At 40.4% G+C, this 20,794-nt stretch overlaps 1 protein-coding gene across 4 annotated transcripts in view; it reads left to right on the forward strand.

Annotated features, from left to right (window-relative positions):
- Nucleotides 1-803: 803 nt before the first annotated feature.
- Nucleotides 804-20,794, forward strand: part of NKAIN2 (sodium/potassium transporting ATPase interacting 2) — a gene marked incomplete at its 3' end in the record, with an annotated part of 1,265,187 nt that continues 1,245,196 nt past the window's right edge. For all 4 annotated transcript variants that reach the window (XR_014225095.1, XM_082252276.1, XM_082252277.1 and 1 more), the window contains exon 1: nt 804-1,243. Coding sequence is in view for 3 of the 4 variants with exons in the window: in XM_082252276.1 (XP_082108402.1) it covers nt 1,190-1,243 (54 nt within the window). The remainder of the gene's footprint in view (nt 1,244-20,794) is intronic.

The raw sequence follows: 20,794 nt of genomic DNA on the forward strand, positions 1-20,794 counted from the left end.
ACCATGTTACTTTTCCTGGCTCTGCTCTCACATCTGGTTATAGTGCCTATCCTGTTGTCATCTGCTCATCACAGTGAGTTGCTATCTCAAACCTGCTGGAAGCTCTGACAAGCCTGGCACCTGAACTTGCATTCCTGTGTGGAGTGCCCCTTTAACTTCAGCTGGATCTCATGCACATATACTGTTCCAAACCTGCTGTTCTACCAGCCTTCCAGGGTCTGCATCACCTGCTGCAAGCACTCCTATCAACACCTGCCGCTACTCGTGTTCCTCCTGTCCCTCAGTACCCTCTGTTTCACCTTCAGTGGGACCTGGGCTGGAGATAAAGGAAAAGCCAACCTTGTCATTTCATTCTCCAATCAGGTACGCGACAGTTCCTTTTTAAAAATATGATATTATTGCAGTGGGGCCCCTGCACTGCACATGTTAAATGCCCGTTAGGTCTGGGGGCAGGGGAATGAGATGTAATACTTGCATGTTTTAAATATTATTTTTTCAGTTTAAAAAAATCGTTTATCTATGGATGGTTTTCAAGAGTTAACTGGAGAGCAGAATTTTAAAGCTGGGTAGCATTTGTCTTTACATTTCATTAGAGTAATCGTATCCCATCAGAGTTAAGATTGTATGACTCTTCACATAGGTCCCTAGGCAACATGTCTAAATAACACAGTTTGAACTGTCAGATGTCTATACGACCAAGACAAGGAGGAGAAATAGGTTGGGAAGAAAGTGAGAGAGGATCCCCCCTCGTACCCCTCCTCCTCTTCTTCTCACACCTCCTCCTCCTCCTTCTTCCCCTTGTGTGGATGTGAGCATCCCTCCTCTGCTGTATGTGATACATGCTCAGCAGTGCTTACATTGCTTACAGCATGCAGGCTCTGCGATGTTGCCAGGCTGCTTCTACGAGCTGCCTGCAGTCGTGGGATATGTGAGCCTTGAATGGCTGCAGAGATCAGCTTCTTGTGTGCGACTCCAAAAGCCCTGATTGATCCTTCCGTTACCAGTAAAGGTATGCTGAGGCTGCAGGTGAACTTCTAGGTCCTAATGCCGTTTCTTTCCATTTGTCGGATAAAAGAGTCACCTCCGAGACCAGCAAAATCCAGGCAGGAATCAAACCTTTCCTTCTTCTATTGGACTTCACCGGGAGGCAAGTGACACAGGATCTTTGAACAGCAGGCTTTTGGAAATCATGGGTTTTTGCAGTGGCAGGTGCACACTGATGTTTATATGTGGGATGCAACTGGTAAGTGACACAAGGGTATCTTTACTCATCCTTAATTTGTCAGATGGCACTGACACTGAATGCAGGCTGATCATTCTGAGCTTTTGCTGATTCTATGTAATCTGGGGCTTTCTGATGTCTGTTATATCTTGCATTGCTTTGAAATACTTTTTGTTTTGTTTTTTTTGCAATGTTTAGCACAGCTGTGCAAAAAAGATGCAGGTTACCTGAACAAACCAGTGCTAGAGAGGAAAGAGTTAACCTTCCTGACAGCGATTTCTTACTTGCCTGGGAGAGTCTCTAAGGATAAAAGTGGAATATTAGAGCTGTGAGAAGGATGTCACAAATCTTATAAGGGTGACCTGGTGATACTGCAGACTTACCTGGTACTTTAGGGATTACCAGGAATATAGTGCTGGTGTTTTCTGATTCTGTATTATAGCTCCACTTGTATGAATGGGGTTGGTGTTTGCTTCAATGGGATGAACCAAGCAGCACATATTTCTTATCTTTACATAAAGGATATCCAGCAGTGATTGAGGTTAATATACATTGGCAATGCTGTTTACACTGGATGCACTGATGTTGCTCTAAGGCATCTTTGAAGTTTAGTGTATCATTAGTAAACTAAAGAGTACATAACCAAGCCCTTTTTATTTTTCCATGCATGCTACAGTTAAGTGTAATTAATGCAATGCCAAATTTTAACTGCATTAAAGTATTATTGATTATTGTAAATCTTGTGCTGTGTTTACAGGCGATGAGCAAAAGGCAATGAAACAGTTAAAGTACCCACTTGCTTTGACTTTCATAATGGATTTTGCTATTTTTCCTGTCCTCTGTTTATCATATTAGATCTCCAGCATCTAGAACTTTTTGGGGCGTTTGTGTCCAGTAATTTGTAGTGTAGCTCTTTTCCTGTGCTGTGTAGCCAATAATGCAGATATATCAATTTGACCTTATTCTAATGATTTTCTGTTTGGAACTCTATACATATTTATCATGCTAGCCTTTTTAATTGGCAAGATTAATTTATTTACAGTCTAAAAGTTGCATTGAGTAGAATAACACTGGGATGAATGCCAATGTCCTTTTGTTTGCAGTCTTGCGCTCCCACAGCTTTAAAAGCGTATATTTATTGGCCAGAAGTAGTCAATACTTTGTGTTTTTTTATAGCTTGATGGTCCTGAATTGAATTATGGAACAAAGCAACATGTTGTGGCTCGTTTTTACTTGAACAATATAGATGATGGCATATAACATCTGCATTACCTGTACTGAACACTGATGTATTTGCTAAAGCTGTATATTATGAAATGTAAAATAACAGAAAAAAATAGCAAAGTATGGCAATTATTTTGCAAAAAAGAAAAAAAGTACAGACCTCACAAAAGATTAATAAATAGAGAAAACAGCAAAATGTCATGTCCCAAAAGTTTGTGGGCTACCAGGAAAAAACACTAGTTGGCAGCAGATGTACAATATTTCAGCACAGTCAGGGTACCAATAGTTGTATTTCATTCAGCTCTGCTGAAGAGTTTTCTCTCAATGGTTGTGTTCAAAAGGAATCTGTAACACATTATGTAAAATATTGGCTTCAAAGTAGGGCACATTTATACTTAGTGTTTTTAGTTTTCCACATCAAAAGTAAAAAAAAAATTATATATATATATATATATATATATATATATATATATATAATGGAACCTTCATTTCCACTACTACAGTTTATTTTTTTTTTGTATTTTGGAGAGGTGAAATGAATATAGGAATTTTCACTTGTGGAAAAACACAGTTTCCATAGGGATAAATGGAACCACTTTGAAAATACATGCATCATGCACTATATTCAAGTGATTTATGTAAATATTAATGCTTTGAGCTACACATAAAGTTCCCTCCCCTATAAAAAACATATGATAAAAGCATGTTTTAATGCATCAAAACCTATAAAAAAAATAAATAAAGAGCTAAGCTTTTGAAGCCCAGACATGGATATTGCCTATTATATTGAGAAAAATGTAGTTAGAAGTGTGTCATTTTTAATGTACTGCTATTTCTTGCTGTGTATCTGCTGGGGATTTATTTCTAAATATTGAAAATGATCACATAATAGGTTATTTTTTATATATTTATATTTTAAAATATATTATTATTATTATTATTATTATTATTATTATTATATAGTTTTCATTTTTATCTAACTATGGTTTTATATTTCCATTTTAAAATGTATGTATATTTGGTTCGTAATATGATATGGTTATGTATTATTGCACTTGAAGTTTCATTGACCCAAAGCCTATTTTTGTACAGAAAAGTACAAAATCATTGATAAGTATATACAATCAATCTCTGTGCCCAATGTCATTGAATATCAAATGTATGTCAAAAGCATGCAAAAACAAGTTTACAATGGTTTCAAGTATTGCTTTAGAATAATGTGTATTGGGAAAAAAAGATCTTGGAAGAACAAAAGATTTTTGTAATATTGCTATGGGATATTCTAGTCTATTGGTAAAGTGAAAATCTTGACCTCTTAGATTTTTACAGCTAAAAATGAACACTATTATTTCAAGCACATAAAATGGTATATAGTAAAAATGTTAAATATTTGATGTAAATACCCAGTCTTAACAGGTTAAGTATCTGATGTAGAAATCAGCCGCTATGATTTGAATGATTGAATTGTTTGTGACAACTTCCAAATATTGACTAGAGAAGGAATGGCTTGTAAGGTTGATCATCAGAGGCATGAGACTTGTAAACTTGGAGCATAACTTAGCTTATTACGGAACAGTTGCGCTTCCTAAACGGCCAACACAAATTCCCAGTCTTGGACTGTTGGCCTTTGCATGAGTAGCAATAACAAAAGCCATACATATGCAACCATTTTCTAATTGTGTCATTGACCAAGGTGGTCAGGAATATCCCACTAGATTTCAAGTGAGGTCAGAAGGCAGTAATAAAAACAGAAACAATTGTAAACCATTGAACATGAGTAAATACTGTTTAAAACTACATTTTATATGATGCCTGAAATTTCACTTTAATTCGGCATAACAAAAGTGTACGTATAGCAAAAACTTTTTTTTTTTAGTTTGGCATACAGTAGGAAAGGGTAAAAAACACTGTCAGGAATCAGGATATATATTGCTGTCATTGACCCACTGGGGAGACTTTCCTTAATATCTAATGAAGGAAGAGGAAATATTTACAAAGTGAAAGGGGTTGCATCTTAAACAGTTGTCTTCATTGGATGATTCCCCCCTCATCCCTTGCTCTAATGACAACTTTTTGCATTTCCCTTCCCTTTTTTTTTGTCCTGGTCTCAATAGTCACCAGGACAAATAGATGGGTGAGTCTCTCCAGCAGGGACTCAAACAGTAAGAAAAATTTGATAGAGGGTCTTACCCTCCCCCACTCTATCCAAAGAACAAAAAAATGACTTTACACATATATTTAATGGAAAGTGTCAACAGCATTGTTTTTCCACTGCTTCTTACTTAGTAAAAATGGTGTGAAGGCAACAAATGGCCTACTTGATAGGCAATATTAATGTGAATTCAAAACTTATTTATAATATTTGAGTGTTTTAAAATGTTCTTAAACACTTCTATCTGGCTTTGTGAGAAAGTGATTTTAAAAATAAGCATTCAGGATATAAAAGCATATATTCTTTATAATTCACTATTTAAAAAATGATGTATATGTTAAAAGGCTACATATATGAAAGGCAAACTATCAAGAAAGTTAGAAAGTTGGTGGTCAGTAAAATAGGTGCATTGACAAACTGAAACATAAGGAAATGTGGAGTCTTTTGTGATTTAGCCCAATGCCATGGTCGAGAGTCAAGGCCATCGATCATTTTATGACAGGGTTAATAATTCAACTTATTCTAGGAAAAGCGCTCTAGCAGTGTACATTGCTTATCTGTAATACATACACATCAGTATCTTGAGGGGTGCTTAAGAGTATGAAGTCGGTGCCTTTCCCAATGAAAGCCCCAGGGATCCAGCTTTGAAAGCAATTTGGAAACTTCAGAAACTAATTTATAACGGAACTTAAGAACATTTGTTAGTTGGTTTTTCAAAGGCTATGAGTTCCAAAACAATTCCTCTGAAGAAGAAATTCAGGATTATTGTTAAAGTCCTAAATGAAAACTAAAGGCAATTTAATTTGGATAGAGTGGTAAGGAGTTAGAACCACTATTTGTATTGCTTTCCATATCCCCGTTAGGGAGATTCGCTCTTTCTAATTGTCCAATGTCATCAATGTCACTGGAAATTTAAGTGAAGGGACATCTAACATTTTTAGTTGCCACCTGAACAGAAACACAGGGGAAATCTTTTGTTGTGGACATTTGTTTAGGTGACAACTGTCTAAGAAGGAACATCCTTCACATTGGAAATATATCCTCTCATTTTCTGTTGAGTTGACAGAGCGGGAAGTGAAAGGAAACCTCCCTAATAACACACGGAAGGCAAAAAGCAGTAACGGATTAATTGCACTGTCGGTGGGAAGTACAGGAATCTCCATACATTTTGTACACATTGCAGAGGTCTCCCAAATATGTATTTTTTCCACGTCTGGTTAAATTTTTTAGCCTATACTGTTAGGCCATTTTCTTTATCAGATAAAAATACTTTAAGGGCTCTTTCACATGGGCGTTCCGTATGTCCGTTTTTCATCCCATCCGTTTGCGGATGAAAAACAGACATAATGTATCTCTATGTAAATACGGATGTCATCGGATGATCATCCTCTGACATCCGTTTTTCATCAGTTCAGTTCAGTTTTTTTGAACGGAGGAGAACCCTATTTTTTCTTCCTTTCAAAAAACGGAACTGAAGCAAAAACGGATGTCAGTGGTGTCATCCGCAGACATCCGTATTTACATAGACATGCATTATGTCCGTTTTTCATCCGCAAACGGATGGGATGAAAAACGGACATACGGACCGGATGACACAAGTGTCATCCGTGTCCGTTACAAAAAAAAAATAAGGACCTGATCGGGCAAAAAAAAAGGAACGCCCGTGTGAAAGAGCCCTAACTCTTCTGTCCAATGTTCTTAAGGTTTTTTTCTTTTTTTTTTTTTTAGGACTGAATGTTAGGGAATTATATATTTGTCCTGTGAAAGGCAACAAATAGTAACTGACATTTCACACACATTACAAATTTTGTGGGTTTTATTTGTGGCTTTTGCGCTGATGTTGAGATTTTTGCAAAGCAATTTTCTTTTTAAAACTAGACCCCTAAGTTGAATTCTCTGAATTGGACTTGGTATCAGCCTCTTGCAAGATCCTGTACAGCAGTGCTCAGATTGGAGCTCTGTAGACACAGCACAAGGAGCCAATTAGATGTGCTTCAGTGAACATGTATTAACAAGGAACAGAGAGCAGCGTAATGAAGTAATAGAGAGATGAGCTCATCTATCTGCTGCTTCTCCCTTACTGTCCAAACACAGAATGGGAGCAAAAACTAAACCTCTTTGTATTACTTAACTTGAGTTAATACAGATCTCCAGGTTGTCTATGCTATTCCAGGAGTAAATGGCAGGTAAATTTAGCTTTCACACATATATATATATATATATATATATGCTAGACATTAAGCCCATTAAATTAACGGCGCTAGAAGATAGAGCCGCATGACGTAGCCAGCTCTGCGCATAGCGTCCCTGTTGCCCTAGCAACATCGGGGACACGCGCAGAGCTGACCGAGCGGCTCTCGCGTGACATCGCTCGCCCGCTGACACTTGTAATGGCTGCTGCCACTTAGCAGTAAGTCCACACGAGCGTGCACCTGCCGAGTGCCTGCGCACACCCGCCGCTTCAACAATTTCGCCCGTCCGCCCGAAGACTCTGCGCTCCAAGTCCCAACGGCTGTCCGTGGGGCACATGCGCAGTAGCGCAATCCCACGGACACAGGGACTAGACGCAGAGACACGCCTCTGCAAACTGTGGGTGTGGCCAATTGCTTAGCAGTGGGAGGGGCTTAAGGGATAGGGTAAACAAAACCCAGGCTTCCTAGTCCAGACTTCCAGACTCATAAAATATGCTTTGATTGCTCAGCCTACCTTAAAGAAGAACTTCATAAAAATAGTCAGAGACTGCATAGCAACCAGCAACTGTTGAGACAATGAAGACTTTGGTGAGAAGTATATAATGTACATTATTGTGTATATAGTGAAGGAGAGTGTAATGTACAAAATGCAGGAGACAGGAGTATGTAATGTACAGAATGCAGGAGACAGGAGTATGTAATGTACAGAATGCCGGAGACAGGGGTGTGTAATGTACAGAATGCCGGAGACAGGAGTATGTAATGTACAGAATGCCGGAGACAGGAGTATGTAATGTACAGAATGCAGGAGACAGGAGTATGTAATGTACAGAGTACATGGGACAGGAGTATGTAATGTACAGAGTACATGGGACAGGAGTGTGTAATGTACAGAATGCAGGAGACAGGAGTATGTAATGTACAGAGTACATAAGACAAGAGTATGTAATGTACAGAATGCAGGAGACAGGAGTATGTAATGTACAGAATGCAGGAGACAGGATTATGTAATGTACAGAATGAAGGAGACAGGAGTATGTAATGTACAGAATGCAGGAGACATGAGTGTGTAATGTACAGAATGAAGGGGTCGAGCTCTATGCACCCCAAATGCCCATCCCAGCTCCATCCACCCCCCCAGCTCTATACACCCCAAATGCCCACCCCAGCTCCATCCACCCCCCCAGCTCTATACACCCCAAATGCCCACCCCAGCTCTATACACAACCCTGGCTAAATACCTCCCCCAGGTCCATCCACCCCCCAGCTACATCCCTCCCCCAGATCTATACACCCCAAATGCCCACCCCAGCTCCACACATCCCCCTGGTCCATCCACCCCCAGCTACATCCCTCCCCCAGCTACATCCACCCCAAATGCCCACCCCAGCTCCATACACCCCCCGGCTAAATCCCTCCCCCAGGTCCATCCATCCCCCCAGGTCCATCCACCCCCCCAGCTCCAAACACCCCCCAGCTACACCCACCCCAAATGCCCACCCAAGCTTCATACACCCCCCCCGGCTAAATCCCTCCCCCAGGTCCATCCCCCAGGTCCATACACCCCCCCAGCTACATCCACCCCAGCTCCATACACCCCCCTGGCTAAATCCCTCCCCCAGGTCCATCCATCCCCCCAGGTCCATCCATCCCCCCCAGCTCCATCCACCCCAGCTCCATACAAACCCCCCCAGCTAAATCCCTCCCCCAGGTCAATCCATCCCCCAGGTCCATCCATCCCCCCAGCTCCATACAACCCCCCCTCGGCTAAATATCTCCCCCAGGTCCATCCATCCCCCCAGGTCTATCCATCTCCCCCAGCTACATATACCCCAGCTCCATACAACCCCCCCCTGCCTAAATCCCTCCCCCAGGTCCATCCATCCACCCAGGTCCATCCCCCAGGTCCATCCATCCCCCCAGGTCCATAATACCCCCCTGGCTAAATCCCTCCCCCAGGTCCATCCATCCCCCCAGCTCCATACAACCCCCCTCCCCTGGCTAAATCCCTCCCCCCAGGTCCATCCAGCCCAGCTCCATACAACCCCCCTGGCCAAATGATCCCTCCCACAGGTCCATCCATCCATCCTAGCTCCATACAACCCCCCCTGGCTAAATCCCTCCCCCAGGTCCATCCATCCCCCCCAGCTACATCCACCCCAGCTACATCCACCCAAGCTCCATACAACCCCCCCTCTGGATAAACCCCTCCCCCAGGTCCATCCATCCCCCCTAGCTACATTCACCCTCTTCCCATGCTTGAAATGTCAGACCTCAGATCAGAGGACCATTGTGGCAGGCAGTTCACTCCCCGGCTCCTCCTCTGTGTACAGGAAAACACAGGAAGGAGGAGGGGCGGGCTCAGTGCACTCCGCTCTCTCTCTCTCTGCATGTTACAGGCAGCTGAGAAGAGAGAGCGGCTTCTATATTGCTCGCGGCGGTGCAGCTTGGTTCAGCGTCTTCCCTCCATACCGGAGCTGCACTCTTCTCTGCCAGGACCGCCACCGAGGTGGAGTACTTCTCCTCCCGCTGTATGATGGAGTAGGCGCCAATCCTGAGGAGGAAGTGAAGTGGGCGGGGATCTGCTCCTGTGTAACATGCCCACCCAGCGCCGGCCGCCCCCCGAAGTCTCTCTGCGTCCCAACGGCTGTCCGTGGGGCACATGCGCAGTATTGCAATCCCATGGACACAGGGAAAGTGGACGCAGAGACACTTGGATTTTATTAATATGCTTGGCATTCAGCTTTGGTTAATTTGATTAGATATATGTTAGAAATCTTACATATAAATGAAACCTAATACTACTGTAGCTACCCATAGCTTGTCCACCAGTGTCTAACCCATGCCAGAGAAACTGCAGTCATGTTTATCATAAATCAGGGATCTCCAAACTACGGCCCTCCAGCTGTTGCAGATCTACATGTCCCATGAGGCATTATAAAACTAATATTCACACACATGACTAGGCATGATGGGAATTGTAGTTCCTGAACAACTGGAGGGCCATATTTTGGAGACCCCCTGTCATAAATGAATTACTATGAGAAAACTACCAATACATGAGGGATAAAACTACCAATGCACGAGGATTAATCTGCAAATTTGTAAAATATTTGTGATTTATTTAAATAATAATTTAAGGTTTCTGCTGTGTTTATAGCCACCACTCATCAACATTTATAAATACATTTACAATCGAGGGATATTTATAAAGCTGTCAATGTGGCATTTATCAAACTATTACTACAGGTATCTCAGTCACTGTAATTTAAAACATATGCGCCAGGAAGATACAACAACAGTAAATGTTTGGTTAAAGTGACACAAGTGTTATGCTGTTGTGCAAAATAAAGAAAGTGGGTAAGCATTAGGAGAAAGGGATTATAAGGAGACCGCAATGAGTGTTGTTGATGACACATCAAATGGCTGACTACCAAACCAAAGATGATAGATAATAAAACATTTTTATGTATGCACATGGGATTGTAGGCACCTATCCCAGGGAACCACTTCAGTTTTAGCAAAGCTAAGAAATAAAACACGGGAACAAATTGTGAATGTGAATGAAGAGCATGCATTTAATAGCTAAGATTACAGTCCATTGGTTATTGACCACTGAGGTTTTAATTTAAAAAAATAAATCAACTTAGTCATGATGACTTAAGCAATCATTTTTGAAAATGCATACTGTATGTAAAACTTTGGCTACCCACAGAATAGGGGACATAACCCCCAATAAAGACTAGACAGTGGCTAAACATCTGAGCAGGCTTTTAAGTGGTAATCACTTCTATGTGTTTATTTTTTATCTACAAGTAAGTATATGATAATGGGTTTCCTGTGGGTACTCTAAATATCTCCTAAATGTGAACCGTTTAGGATATATTTACCTGTGAAGCCACTGATTAGGTCATCTGTTCCCTCAGAGCCCTGTGCCATAAACAGTGACTCCCGCGTGCAAGCTTGGGAGTGACGTCATTGCGGCTCATCCATTCAAAGGCTCACAACAATGCAAACCACTTACTAAAAAAAGCTGTTTCCTCTAATGAGGGATGAAAGGAGACCATTATTTCGCAAATTTGACCCCCAACATGATGGCAAGTGCTGGCGACTATGTGGACAAGATGGCACACTGTTGCATGTGTTGTGGCAGTGCCCTCATCTTACCCAATACTGGGAAGCCGTATTTGCAATTATATCTGCAACCACCCTTACTGATGTTACACCTTCACCGGGCCTGGCTCTACTGAGTATCGGCATAGGACAGATTCCTAAACATTTTAGACACACCGTGACCCATGTTCTTCTGGCGGCCAGACTAAATATAACACGAGCTTGGAAACGAGAACTCCCACCTACAGTCCCAGACGTTATTGACCTAACTAATTTACATTGCACATATGAACGTGCCCTTTCTCTTAAACACCACTCTGTACACAAAATGTCTAGCCACTGGCAACCTTGGATTGATTGGTTTGAACACTTGACGGTCCACTCTCCTCCTTGAGGTTATACTTATTTCCTAGTGTGCTTACGTTATGGATAGCTGATGGAGGGATTTTTCCTCCTTCCCCCTCCGCGCTTGGGCACAGTGTTGTTCCCCTTGGGGGTGTCCAGGCGTGGAATGGGTCCCTAGATTCTGCTAACGGAGTAATCTTCGATGTGGACGTTTGACTCTCTCTTCTCCTTTCTCTTTGGTTTACAAGTGTTTAGTGTACTATGTATACACAGTTATCCTGTTCTGGAGAACTCAATATTACTCACGATGTATGCCTTACTGCTTGTGATGTTTGGTAATTATTTGTGCTGGTAGTTACTGTCAACCATAATTGTCGTTTAAACTCTGGACCCATATGGTCCTGGTTATCAATGTACGTTTTGCATTACACTATTTCATCTGATGTGTTTTACTGCATACTTGTTACTTGTATGTTTTGTATCTCTCATGATATTGAAAATTCAATAAAAACATTTATGAAAAAAAAAAAGGAGACCATTATGATATTCACCATAGTCTTTAAATTATATTCAATAATTTGGTTTCTAAAATAATTTAACATATTCACTATCATTACATTTTTATGTGTGATCAATATGTGGTGAGTACCCCAGTGCTATCACTACTAGTAAAATTAGTTAGATGATGAAATAAAAAATAAATAACATGCTGCTGCAAGCACCTAATAGCTTACCCAATGCTAATGTGGTGCACAAATAATATGTAATGAATGGTGCTGCGCTACTGAGGTAGGTGCATAGCTGAACCTGCGATCTGTGTCTGTGTCACACAAGCCCCTCCCCCCACACACGTCAGTAAGCATGAGGCATACATTTAACCCCTTGATCACCAACAGTGTTAACTCTTTCCCTGCCAGTGTCATTATTACAGTAACAGTGCATATTTATAGCACTGATTACTGTAGTAATGTCACTGGTCCCCCAAAAGTATCAAAAATGTCAGTTAGGGGTCCGATCTGTCTGCCGCAATGTTGCAGTCCCGCTAAAAAATCACAGATCACCGCCATTACTAGTAAAAAAAAAGTAAACAATAAAAATGACAAATCTTTCCCGTAGTTAGTAAACGCGATAACTTTTGTGCAAACCAATCAAAATAAGCTTATTGTGATTTTTTTTACCAAAAATATGTAGCATCAAAACAAATTGGCCTAAAATGTTAAAAAATTTTGATTTGTAAATTTTTTGGGGGGAATGTTATATATCAGAATGTGAAAAATATTGTTTTTTATTTTTTTTTTCAAAATTGTCGCTCTTTTTTTCAAAAATTAAAAATCGCACAGGTGATCAAATATCACCAAAAGAAACTCTATTTGTGGGGGGAAAAAAAGGACATTAATTTGGGTACAGCATCGCACGACCGCCCAATTGTCCGTTAAAGTAATGCAGTGCCGAATCGCAAAATATGGCCTGGTCAGGAATGGGGTAAAATCTACCGGTCTTAAAGTGGTTAAAAATAAGCTCATTGAGAATTTTTTTGTCAAAGACATGTAGCTAAATACATTTTGGCCTAAATATATGACAAAAATGTAATATATTGGATATTTTTTAACTGTCAAAGTAGAAAATGTCAATTTTTCGCAAAATTTTCTCTCTTTTTTTATTAATATCGCAAAAAATGAAAAGCGCAGAGGTGATCAAATACCACCAAATAAAAAAAAAAACTCTGTTTGTGGGAAAAAAAGAAGGTAAATTTTGTTTGTGTACAGGGTTGCATGACCTCGCAATTGTCAGTTAAAGTCGCGCAGTACCAAGTTGAAAAAAGTGGCCTGGACGATAAGCGGGAAAATCTTCCGGTCTTAAAGTGGTTAAAAACTTTTAATACAATCCCACCTCCCCACCTCCTACCTGATCACTGGAGTAAAAAAAATAAAAAAACCATGTCTAAACTCCCATTTTTAATTACCGAAAGCCACAGCCGTGGGATGCTAAAGTCCCAAGTGTTCTTCCTTTCTTTTTCTACCTTTTGCAGGATCCTTCTATAGGTGTCCATATAACTGTCTGTGTGACATGGACATTTCCTGTTGGCTGCAGTGGTGGGGTCCTCTCAGGATTCAGGAGAGGAGTGACACTGACACAACCAGACAGTAGGAAACTGACCAATGACAGATCATCTGTATCACTGGATTAGTGGCCCTCTGCACATAAAAATAGTGGTTCGAGAGGGACCTGGATTGATTTACGTGAATTTATCTTGTATTCGTAGTTAGGACAAACTCTTGCATTATTGATTAGAGGAGGTGGGAGTGAGGGGTATCATATTTTGCCCAGAATGGGTTTGAAAACTTTTTTTCATATAAAAAAGTACAGCAGGATATGGCATATTAAAGGCGGTAAAGGAAGTGACTCTTTGTTGCCACTCCTGAAGGGGACAAAATATTCCATATTTTCTTTCAAAACAGAACACAAACTCTAAGGCTCCATTCACATTACCACGACTTGTCAGGCGACTTGTCAGCCTGACCAGTCGCGGTCCCTCGTGGTCAATGCAGTGCTACAGGAGCCTTTCTAATAGGAGCGACACAAGTCGCTCCGACTTAGAAAAAGGGTCCTGTACTACTTCGGGGCGACCTCGGAGCGACTTGCATAGACATTCATTATATGAAGTCCGTGCAAGTCGCGCTGAAGTGGCGGTGCACGGGACTTCACAGGTCGCCCCTGAAGTCGTGCAGAAGTCGTGCCGCTGCAGTGTGAATGCGGTCTAAGAGTAAAGTGATCTTCAAAGATGGACTACAGTAGTGTGTGGTTACTTTATAAAGTGCATATGTGGTAGTATCCTTAAGCTCACTGATTTATAAAATCAACTATTTCACAGGTTTTGCTAATGTTATTCATAAGATAGAACAGCCGCATCTATAATCCCTCTACAGGAGCAAAAATCAGCTGAACTAATATAGAATTACTTCCATCATTTCCCAAGATAACACAAAACCTACAAAAGATCTGCAGCTTCACAAATACTTTAAGGTTACGTTTTCACTAGTGCAACACATTGCATCAAAGTCGCATGATTTACAGTGTGACTTTGATGCAACTTGGAGTGCAATTTTGATCTGATTTTACACTCTCTGACTCGCATCAAAAGTCGCATCAAAGTAGTGCAGGCACCTTTTCAAAGTTGCTGCAACTTTAAGTCGCATAGATTGGAATGGGTGCCATTGAAATCAATGGGCTGTGACTTGTCATACGACTTTATGTGTCCAAAGTCGCATGACAATTTGCACTAGTGGAAACAAAGCCTAACTGAAAATGTCAAACTTTTGATTTGCTAAAAGAGAACCTTACCACCTCAACATTTTGCTTCGGTTATTCATATCTTAATACATAACATCTGAAGCATTCAAATTTTTATTTTCCTGCATAAAAAATAGATTGTGGTTGATTTAATAAAGTACATAATTTTCACATTGCAAAGTCACTTAGTTTAGTGACTTAATTGGTTCTAAAGGCTGAAGTTTTTTTTTACCTTAATGCATTCTCTGCATTAAGGTAAAAAGCCTTCTGAGTGCAGCAGCCCCCCTCCCCTGCCCCCAGATCCCCTCTTATACTTACCTAAGCCAAATCTCAATCCAGCCCTGTGCACAAGAGCAGTGTCTCTCTCTGCTTTCTCCCTCCTCATAGGTTTAGAGACAGCAGTGGGAGATATTGGCTCCTGCTGTCGTCAATCACAGCTAGTGAAGGGGGGGGGCATGGCTGAGCCATGCTGTGTATCAATGGACACACAGAGCATAGCTTGTGAGTGAGCCTGCATCAGTAACCCCATAGTAAATGGTTTGCTATGGTGGGCACTCATCAAGGGGGAGGAGCCAGGATCTCCAGTGGGGCACCCGAGAAGAGGAGGATCAGGGCTTCTCTGTGCAAAACCATTACACAGAGAATGCAAGTATGACAGGTTTTTTGTTTTTTTGTTTTTTAATATAGGTTTACAACCTTTTTTTAAGCCCCCGTTCACATAGGGGCGATCTGACTTCGGGTGGCGACCTCCGAGATCGCGGTGCGAGCAGCGCGCCGTGACCTCGGAGCGGCCGCCACGGACTTCATAACATTGAAGTCTATGGCGGTCGCCTCCTGGTCGCCCCAAAGAAGCTCCGGACCCTTTTTCTAAGTCGGAGCGACTTGTGTCGCTCCTATTAGAATGGGTCCGCAGCTTCCCTATGGAAGGCGACCTGCGGCGACCTGTGAGGCGACCAGGTCGCCTCACAGGTCGCCTCTATGTGAATGGGGGCTCAAATTAAGCTGTGATCCCGTGTGTGTGCAATGAGTAATTTTTTTTTGCATTATTTTTCCTCTGTTCAATATTAAAAAAAAGGAACCTTGCTATTGGATGATTAAAGTGAACAGACCTTTTAATACATTTTCAGTCTGTATAACTTTACGCAATTCACTAAACAAAAACTGGCTATACACTAGTAGACTTTTGTTCAACATTTTTCATTTTGGGAATGTTCAGTTGATTTTCCAGTCAAAAATGTAGGGTGCTTTATGTTCTGTTGTATGAACAATACATTGACATTAGGGATGAGGTTCACCACTACCATAGGTTTGCTGCAAATCTCTGGAGTTGGTATGTTCCCTGTTAGAAATAAGGAACACCCTACCAAGCAAAGCATAGCCTTTTTTCTAATCAGCTGAATGAAAAACCCTATAATTTAAAGGAATAGATAGTCCAACTTCCTTTTTATAAAATGGTGAGCTCACAGCATATTGTGAGTGTTTCTTGAAACTTAGGGAGAACTTTTAAATCTGTGTAGGGATAGATACATTTTAATTATTTTTGTATTATTATTATTATTATTATTATTATTTAATATGTTGTTTATATTATTATGTTGGCATTGGTACATGTCCCTCAGAGCAGTGCCAAGCTTCCTGTGTCTTTTGTTGACAATAGCTTGTTTATTCGTCCTACAAATGGCCAAAATTGAATAACCAGATTCAACCCCGTAGACTTCTATAGAGCGTGAGACAAAGTTTGCAAACCTGGAGCAATATTTAAAAAATGATTTGCAAACCAACCTCAGATGGATTCACTCATCCCTTGATGACATCATTCACCATCTTCTAAATGGCTGCAGTTGTAGCGCGTATCTGGTTGGCTTTATGTGTGAAACACAATTCTTTTATGAAACTCACACTGTAATCGGCTCAGAACCAAGAGTAATTAAAGTTGTACGGGTGACTGCTCTAACATCTAAAGTGTTACGTTTGCATGGGGCTGCTGTGTACCTCACAGAATGAATGACAGCTTAGATTCTTCTGCAGGTTCTTATGAGAGCTTCACATGATGCTGTCAGGCAAATGGGGAATAGTGGTGACAAATTAGACAGAGCTGGGACAACTTTATACATGGAATCTGTACACTGGAGAAAGTCAATTGCATATAGAGTAAATGCATGTGACTTTAAAAATAAGGAAAGCTTTTTTTGTGCATGATTGCTTGAAGTGACGACAGGTCATTTCATTAGCCCTCACCTAGCATAAAACTAGTAAACCATGCCCTTTTTATTTTTATATGGGCATGTCTAAGGCTTTTTTAGTCTTTGCCTGCCTGCAATCTGTATATTTTTTTATTTCCCAGCATGATGCCCCATCCCGAGGATACATTAAACGTATTTAAACCTTAAACAAAAATATCACATATTTCAGCTATGCAATCCTTAAATTATGTGGCTGTGTTAGTTTCCCTTTTTTCCCTTCTTTTCATGTGCGGATTCTTCCAGTAACACACTTCCTGTCCTAGGGTGACAATGCCCACTAACTATGCTGTATCTATAAAGGAGCAGCATTGTCAATCTAGGCTGCTTTCCTGATTTGCACTAAAAACACCACCTCATCTTGCCATCTCCCCATTTCCATTTTATGGGGGGGGGGGGGGGGGGGGTTGTCTAGTCCATGGAAGATCGCTTGGAAAGCTATTGTGTTCACTTTGTGCAGCTGCTAGCTCTCAATCCTGGTCTTTTTTATTTTTATTTAAACAATGTACCAAATAAGTCACAGAGTTGTTGTTAGGTTAACTAATGCATGCTGACTTGTGAAATGTACCCTGGGCACCTAGGTATCAATAACCTTTGGTCACAAAAGGGTTAAAGAGACTAACTAGTTTGCCCATTTGGGGAAAAGGGGAGATGATCATGCAAACCTCACCCACCCTCCATCACACTAATACTTTCCTTTATCACACTCCCCCACCAATCCATTCCTCCGCTGAAGCCAGGGGTAGTTCCTGTGAAAGCTCTAATAACATCTGACATGGAGTCGTTCTCCACCTTACATTGACATAGTTTGTGTTTGGTGATTGGACACTCAGGTATCCTTGAAGGAGGTTATTTGCTTCTCCGTATCTAAAGATTTTATTTTTTATTTTCAAAAGAACTCTGATGGAGCAATGAAGAAGTGGGGACAACTGTGTGGGGTAGTGGGGTAGTATTGCAACGTAGGGGAGTGGGCTTTTTAAAGGACCCCATCTCTTTGCTCTGAATGGCCAAAGTGACAGTGTCTCTCTAAACCAGAGGCCTCCAAACTATGGCCCTCCAGTTGTTCAGGAACTACAATTCCCATCATGCCTAGTCATGTATGTGAATGTCAGAGTTTTACAATGCCTCATGGGACTTGTAGTTCTGCAACAGCTGGAGGGCCGTAGTTTGAGGATCCCTGCTCTAAACATTAAGGTATGGTGCAATTGGTATAAAAAATACTGATTGATTCCTGGAAAATGTATCAAAGAGTGAAGTGTAAGCAGAGGCTTTGCTAATTATATATACAGCATATACATTACCTATAAATTCAAGATAGCACAAGGTGTAAAAAGTTCTGCACTGTGCCCTATATTGCTGAGGATTTGGAAATTCAGTCATCATTTATTTATGATAGAGAATATTTCATCACACTGGTTCGAAATGTCAAAACAACCTGTTCTTTTGGTTGTCATCTTCTTTCTGTCTTTTGGTTGTCATTGGCTTTCCCATGGATACACATGGCACAGGAAAAAGACCTTCTGAAAAAGGCACATTGAAAACAGAGATTAGCAATGTACACAGAACCAAACATTAAGCAGCCATTTACTTTACACAATGTGATTTATACATAGTTCCCTGCTTCATTATCATTGCTGATACAGAAAAGCTTGAAGAATTATATCCTGCTACCTCAGGAGATTTTGTAGTTCACAGCAGCATAAAATAGCAGCCCCATGTATTGCAATATTTTTCACTCATCTCCATATCTGTATGAATCCACTGCATTAGGAAACTTCACAATTTATGACTCTTTTGCCAAAACATTAGTCAGTGACCTCAACAGGAATTCTGTTTGCTTGATGAAAGGTTTCAGGTATAATTATATTGTATGGAAATATTATCTTTGTCATATTATCTCTGTATGGTTTCTTTGAGAAGGGCTAAGTGTAATTCTACTGCATTGAAGTAGAACTCAAGCCAATTGTTGTTTTAGTTCTGGTTTAAGTGTGGAAGGGTTAGAACCGTTAGTAGATTTGTATTCCTGTCTGTGTCCCCATTTAGTGAATTTACCTTCACTTCTTGTGTTGCCTGAAAAGCATCCTGAGTGTAGTTTGTTGAAAAGGGTGCAGAACCGAGCAGCTGTTGCTACTGTATATTCATAGTAAGCAGTGTCTTAAAAATGTACCATGTACATAAATATATAAACATATAATGCAGTTAATGTAAGGTCGTTATAATTATGAAAACAAGAATAATGCTTTAAAATGGCTAAAGGAAGTGGTTTATCCTTTGGAAAATGATTTACGTTCAGTGTTTTTTATTGAGTATTAAGGAAAAAGCATTGATGAACAGACAATAACAATGAATAATAACAGAACAAGATCACAACATACAAAATGCCAAAGGCCTTTACAGTAACTAGGTGATCACAAAAAGAAGAATAAACCAAGCATAGGAAAGGCAAAGGCCAAATCCATCCAAATCAGGAGTGCAAGCCCCTTACTAGTCTCTCAATTTGGCTAGAGGGACTTGTCACATTGTTAATGTGGGGGATAGGCCTATCCACACAAAATCACTATGATCTCTACAAGAGGTGTACTATCACCAGCTGAGCTCGTATATTGTGATTTAGCAAAATCCAAAATGCAAAACTAGTGTAACTAATAGGGGGGAGGGGGAGAATGGGTAGTGGGTAGGTCCAGAGAGCTACAGATGAGCCGGTAGAAGAGAGGAGAGCAGTCAGGAAATTCAGTAGGTTAGCACCAGGTAACTAAAGGTCAGTTAACAGAACAGTGAGTATGAGATAACCACGGTGACCATGCAGAGAGAAATTTACCATATTTGTCATTCTTAGTAGCATATAGTCGTTTCAGAGAACATATGTAGTTCAATTTGGAAAAATATTTATTATTAGGGATGAAAGGTTTAATTTCCCATCAGTGAAGGGCATCAGAGACATTCATTGGAAATGTCACTGAACAGTTAGGATAGAGCTCCCTTATAGGGCTTAATGGGATCAATTCATTTGTGTGCACTAAGTAAAAGCGGTAACGGGAACCATTGCAGTGGAACGGCTGTGCAGCACTGGGTATGGCCACATACTGGAAAAGGTACAAAGTACGTATATAGCAAGGCAGGCTGCACTCAGGGGCTGGGGAATATAATTAAAGGACAAGTACAATTAAAAGGAACCCACATTTTTGGGATGGGATTAGGGATGTATTGGTCTTTATTTAACTCCTGAGGGTTACACAAGTGTCTTTGAAGTATCCTAGACATGTTGGTGTCCCAAAACAACCCCTCATTACCTTTATTTATGTTGCATTTGTTTTCACAGAAGAAAAAAAAACAGTGTAAGAAAAAAAAGTACGTAGTAAAAAAAAATGTGTATTGACAAAAAGCATTCAAATACACAAGAAAAAACATACAAAAAAACTCAGGGAAGTAAACTAAACTACCTTATATACCAAAAACAAAAACAGCATCCCCTAAATAAAGGAAAACAAAATAATTTTACCTAGGCAACTTTGAGCAAAATTGAGAATTTCCACTTTGCCTCTGTGGAAATCATTTTAGTCAAAATAATTTTGCTTATCCCTAGTTATTATGTTTCCAATGATTGACTTTGAAACTTATCATAAGATGTGCAGCATTTATTTTGGCAGATCTCTGCACCAAACTTGTATCAACATTACAATACAATTTAAAGATCTTTTCATATGTCCTTGAACTGCATCCTTGTCCTTCCTACCATGGTTTTCTAAGAACAGTAGACAGAGTTATGACTTATTATATGACTTATTAGGTTGCACTGCCTGCTTACACTCAGTAAAATGAATGATTGGAATACACCAGCAAGTATACAGTATATAGCAAATATTCAGTAAATCTTTTGTAAGATCAAATTGGTTTGCTATGTTGTGTTTCTTGTTCAGAAAAATGTATTTAAAGCGGAGTTCCGGGCACAAAATCGATCTTTTTTTTTTTGTGCCTGTCCGCTTGTTCTCCTTCACCTGAAAAGGAATTGAATAGT

The sequence above is a fragment of the Pelophylax lessonae genome (assembly GCF_965119305.1).
Source record: "Pelophylax lessonae genome assembly, chromosome: 3".
Lineage (NCBI taxonomy): Eukaryota > Metazoa > Chordata > Amphibia > Anura > Ranidae > Pelophylax > Pelophylax lessonae.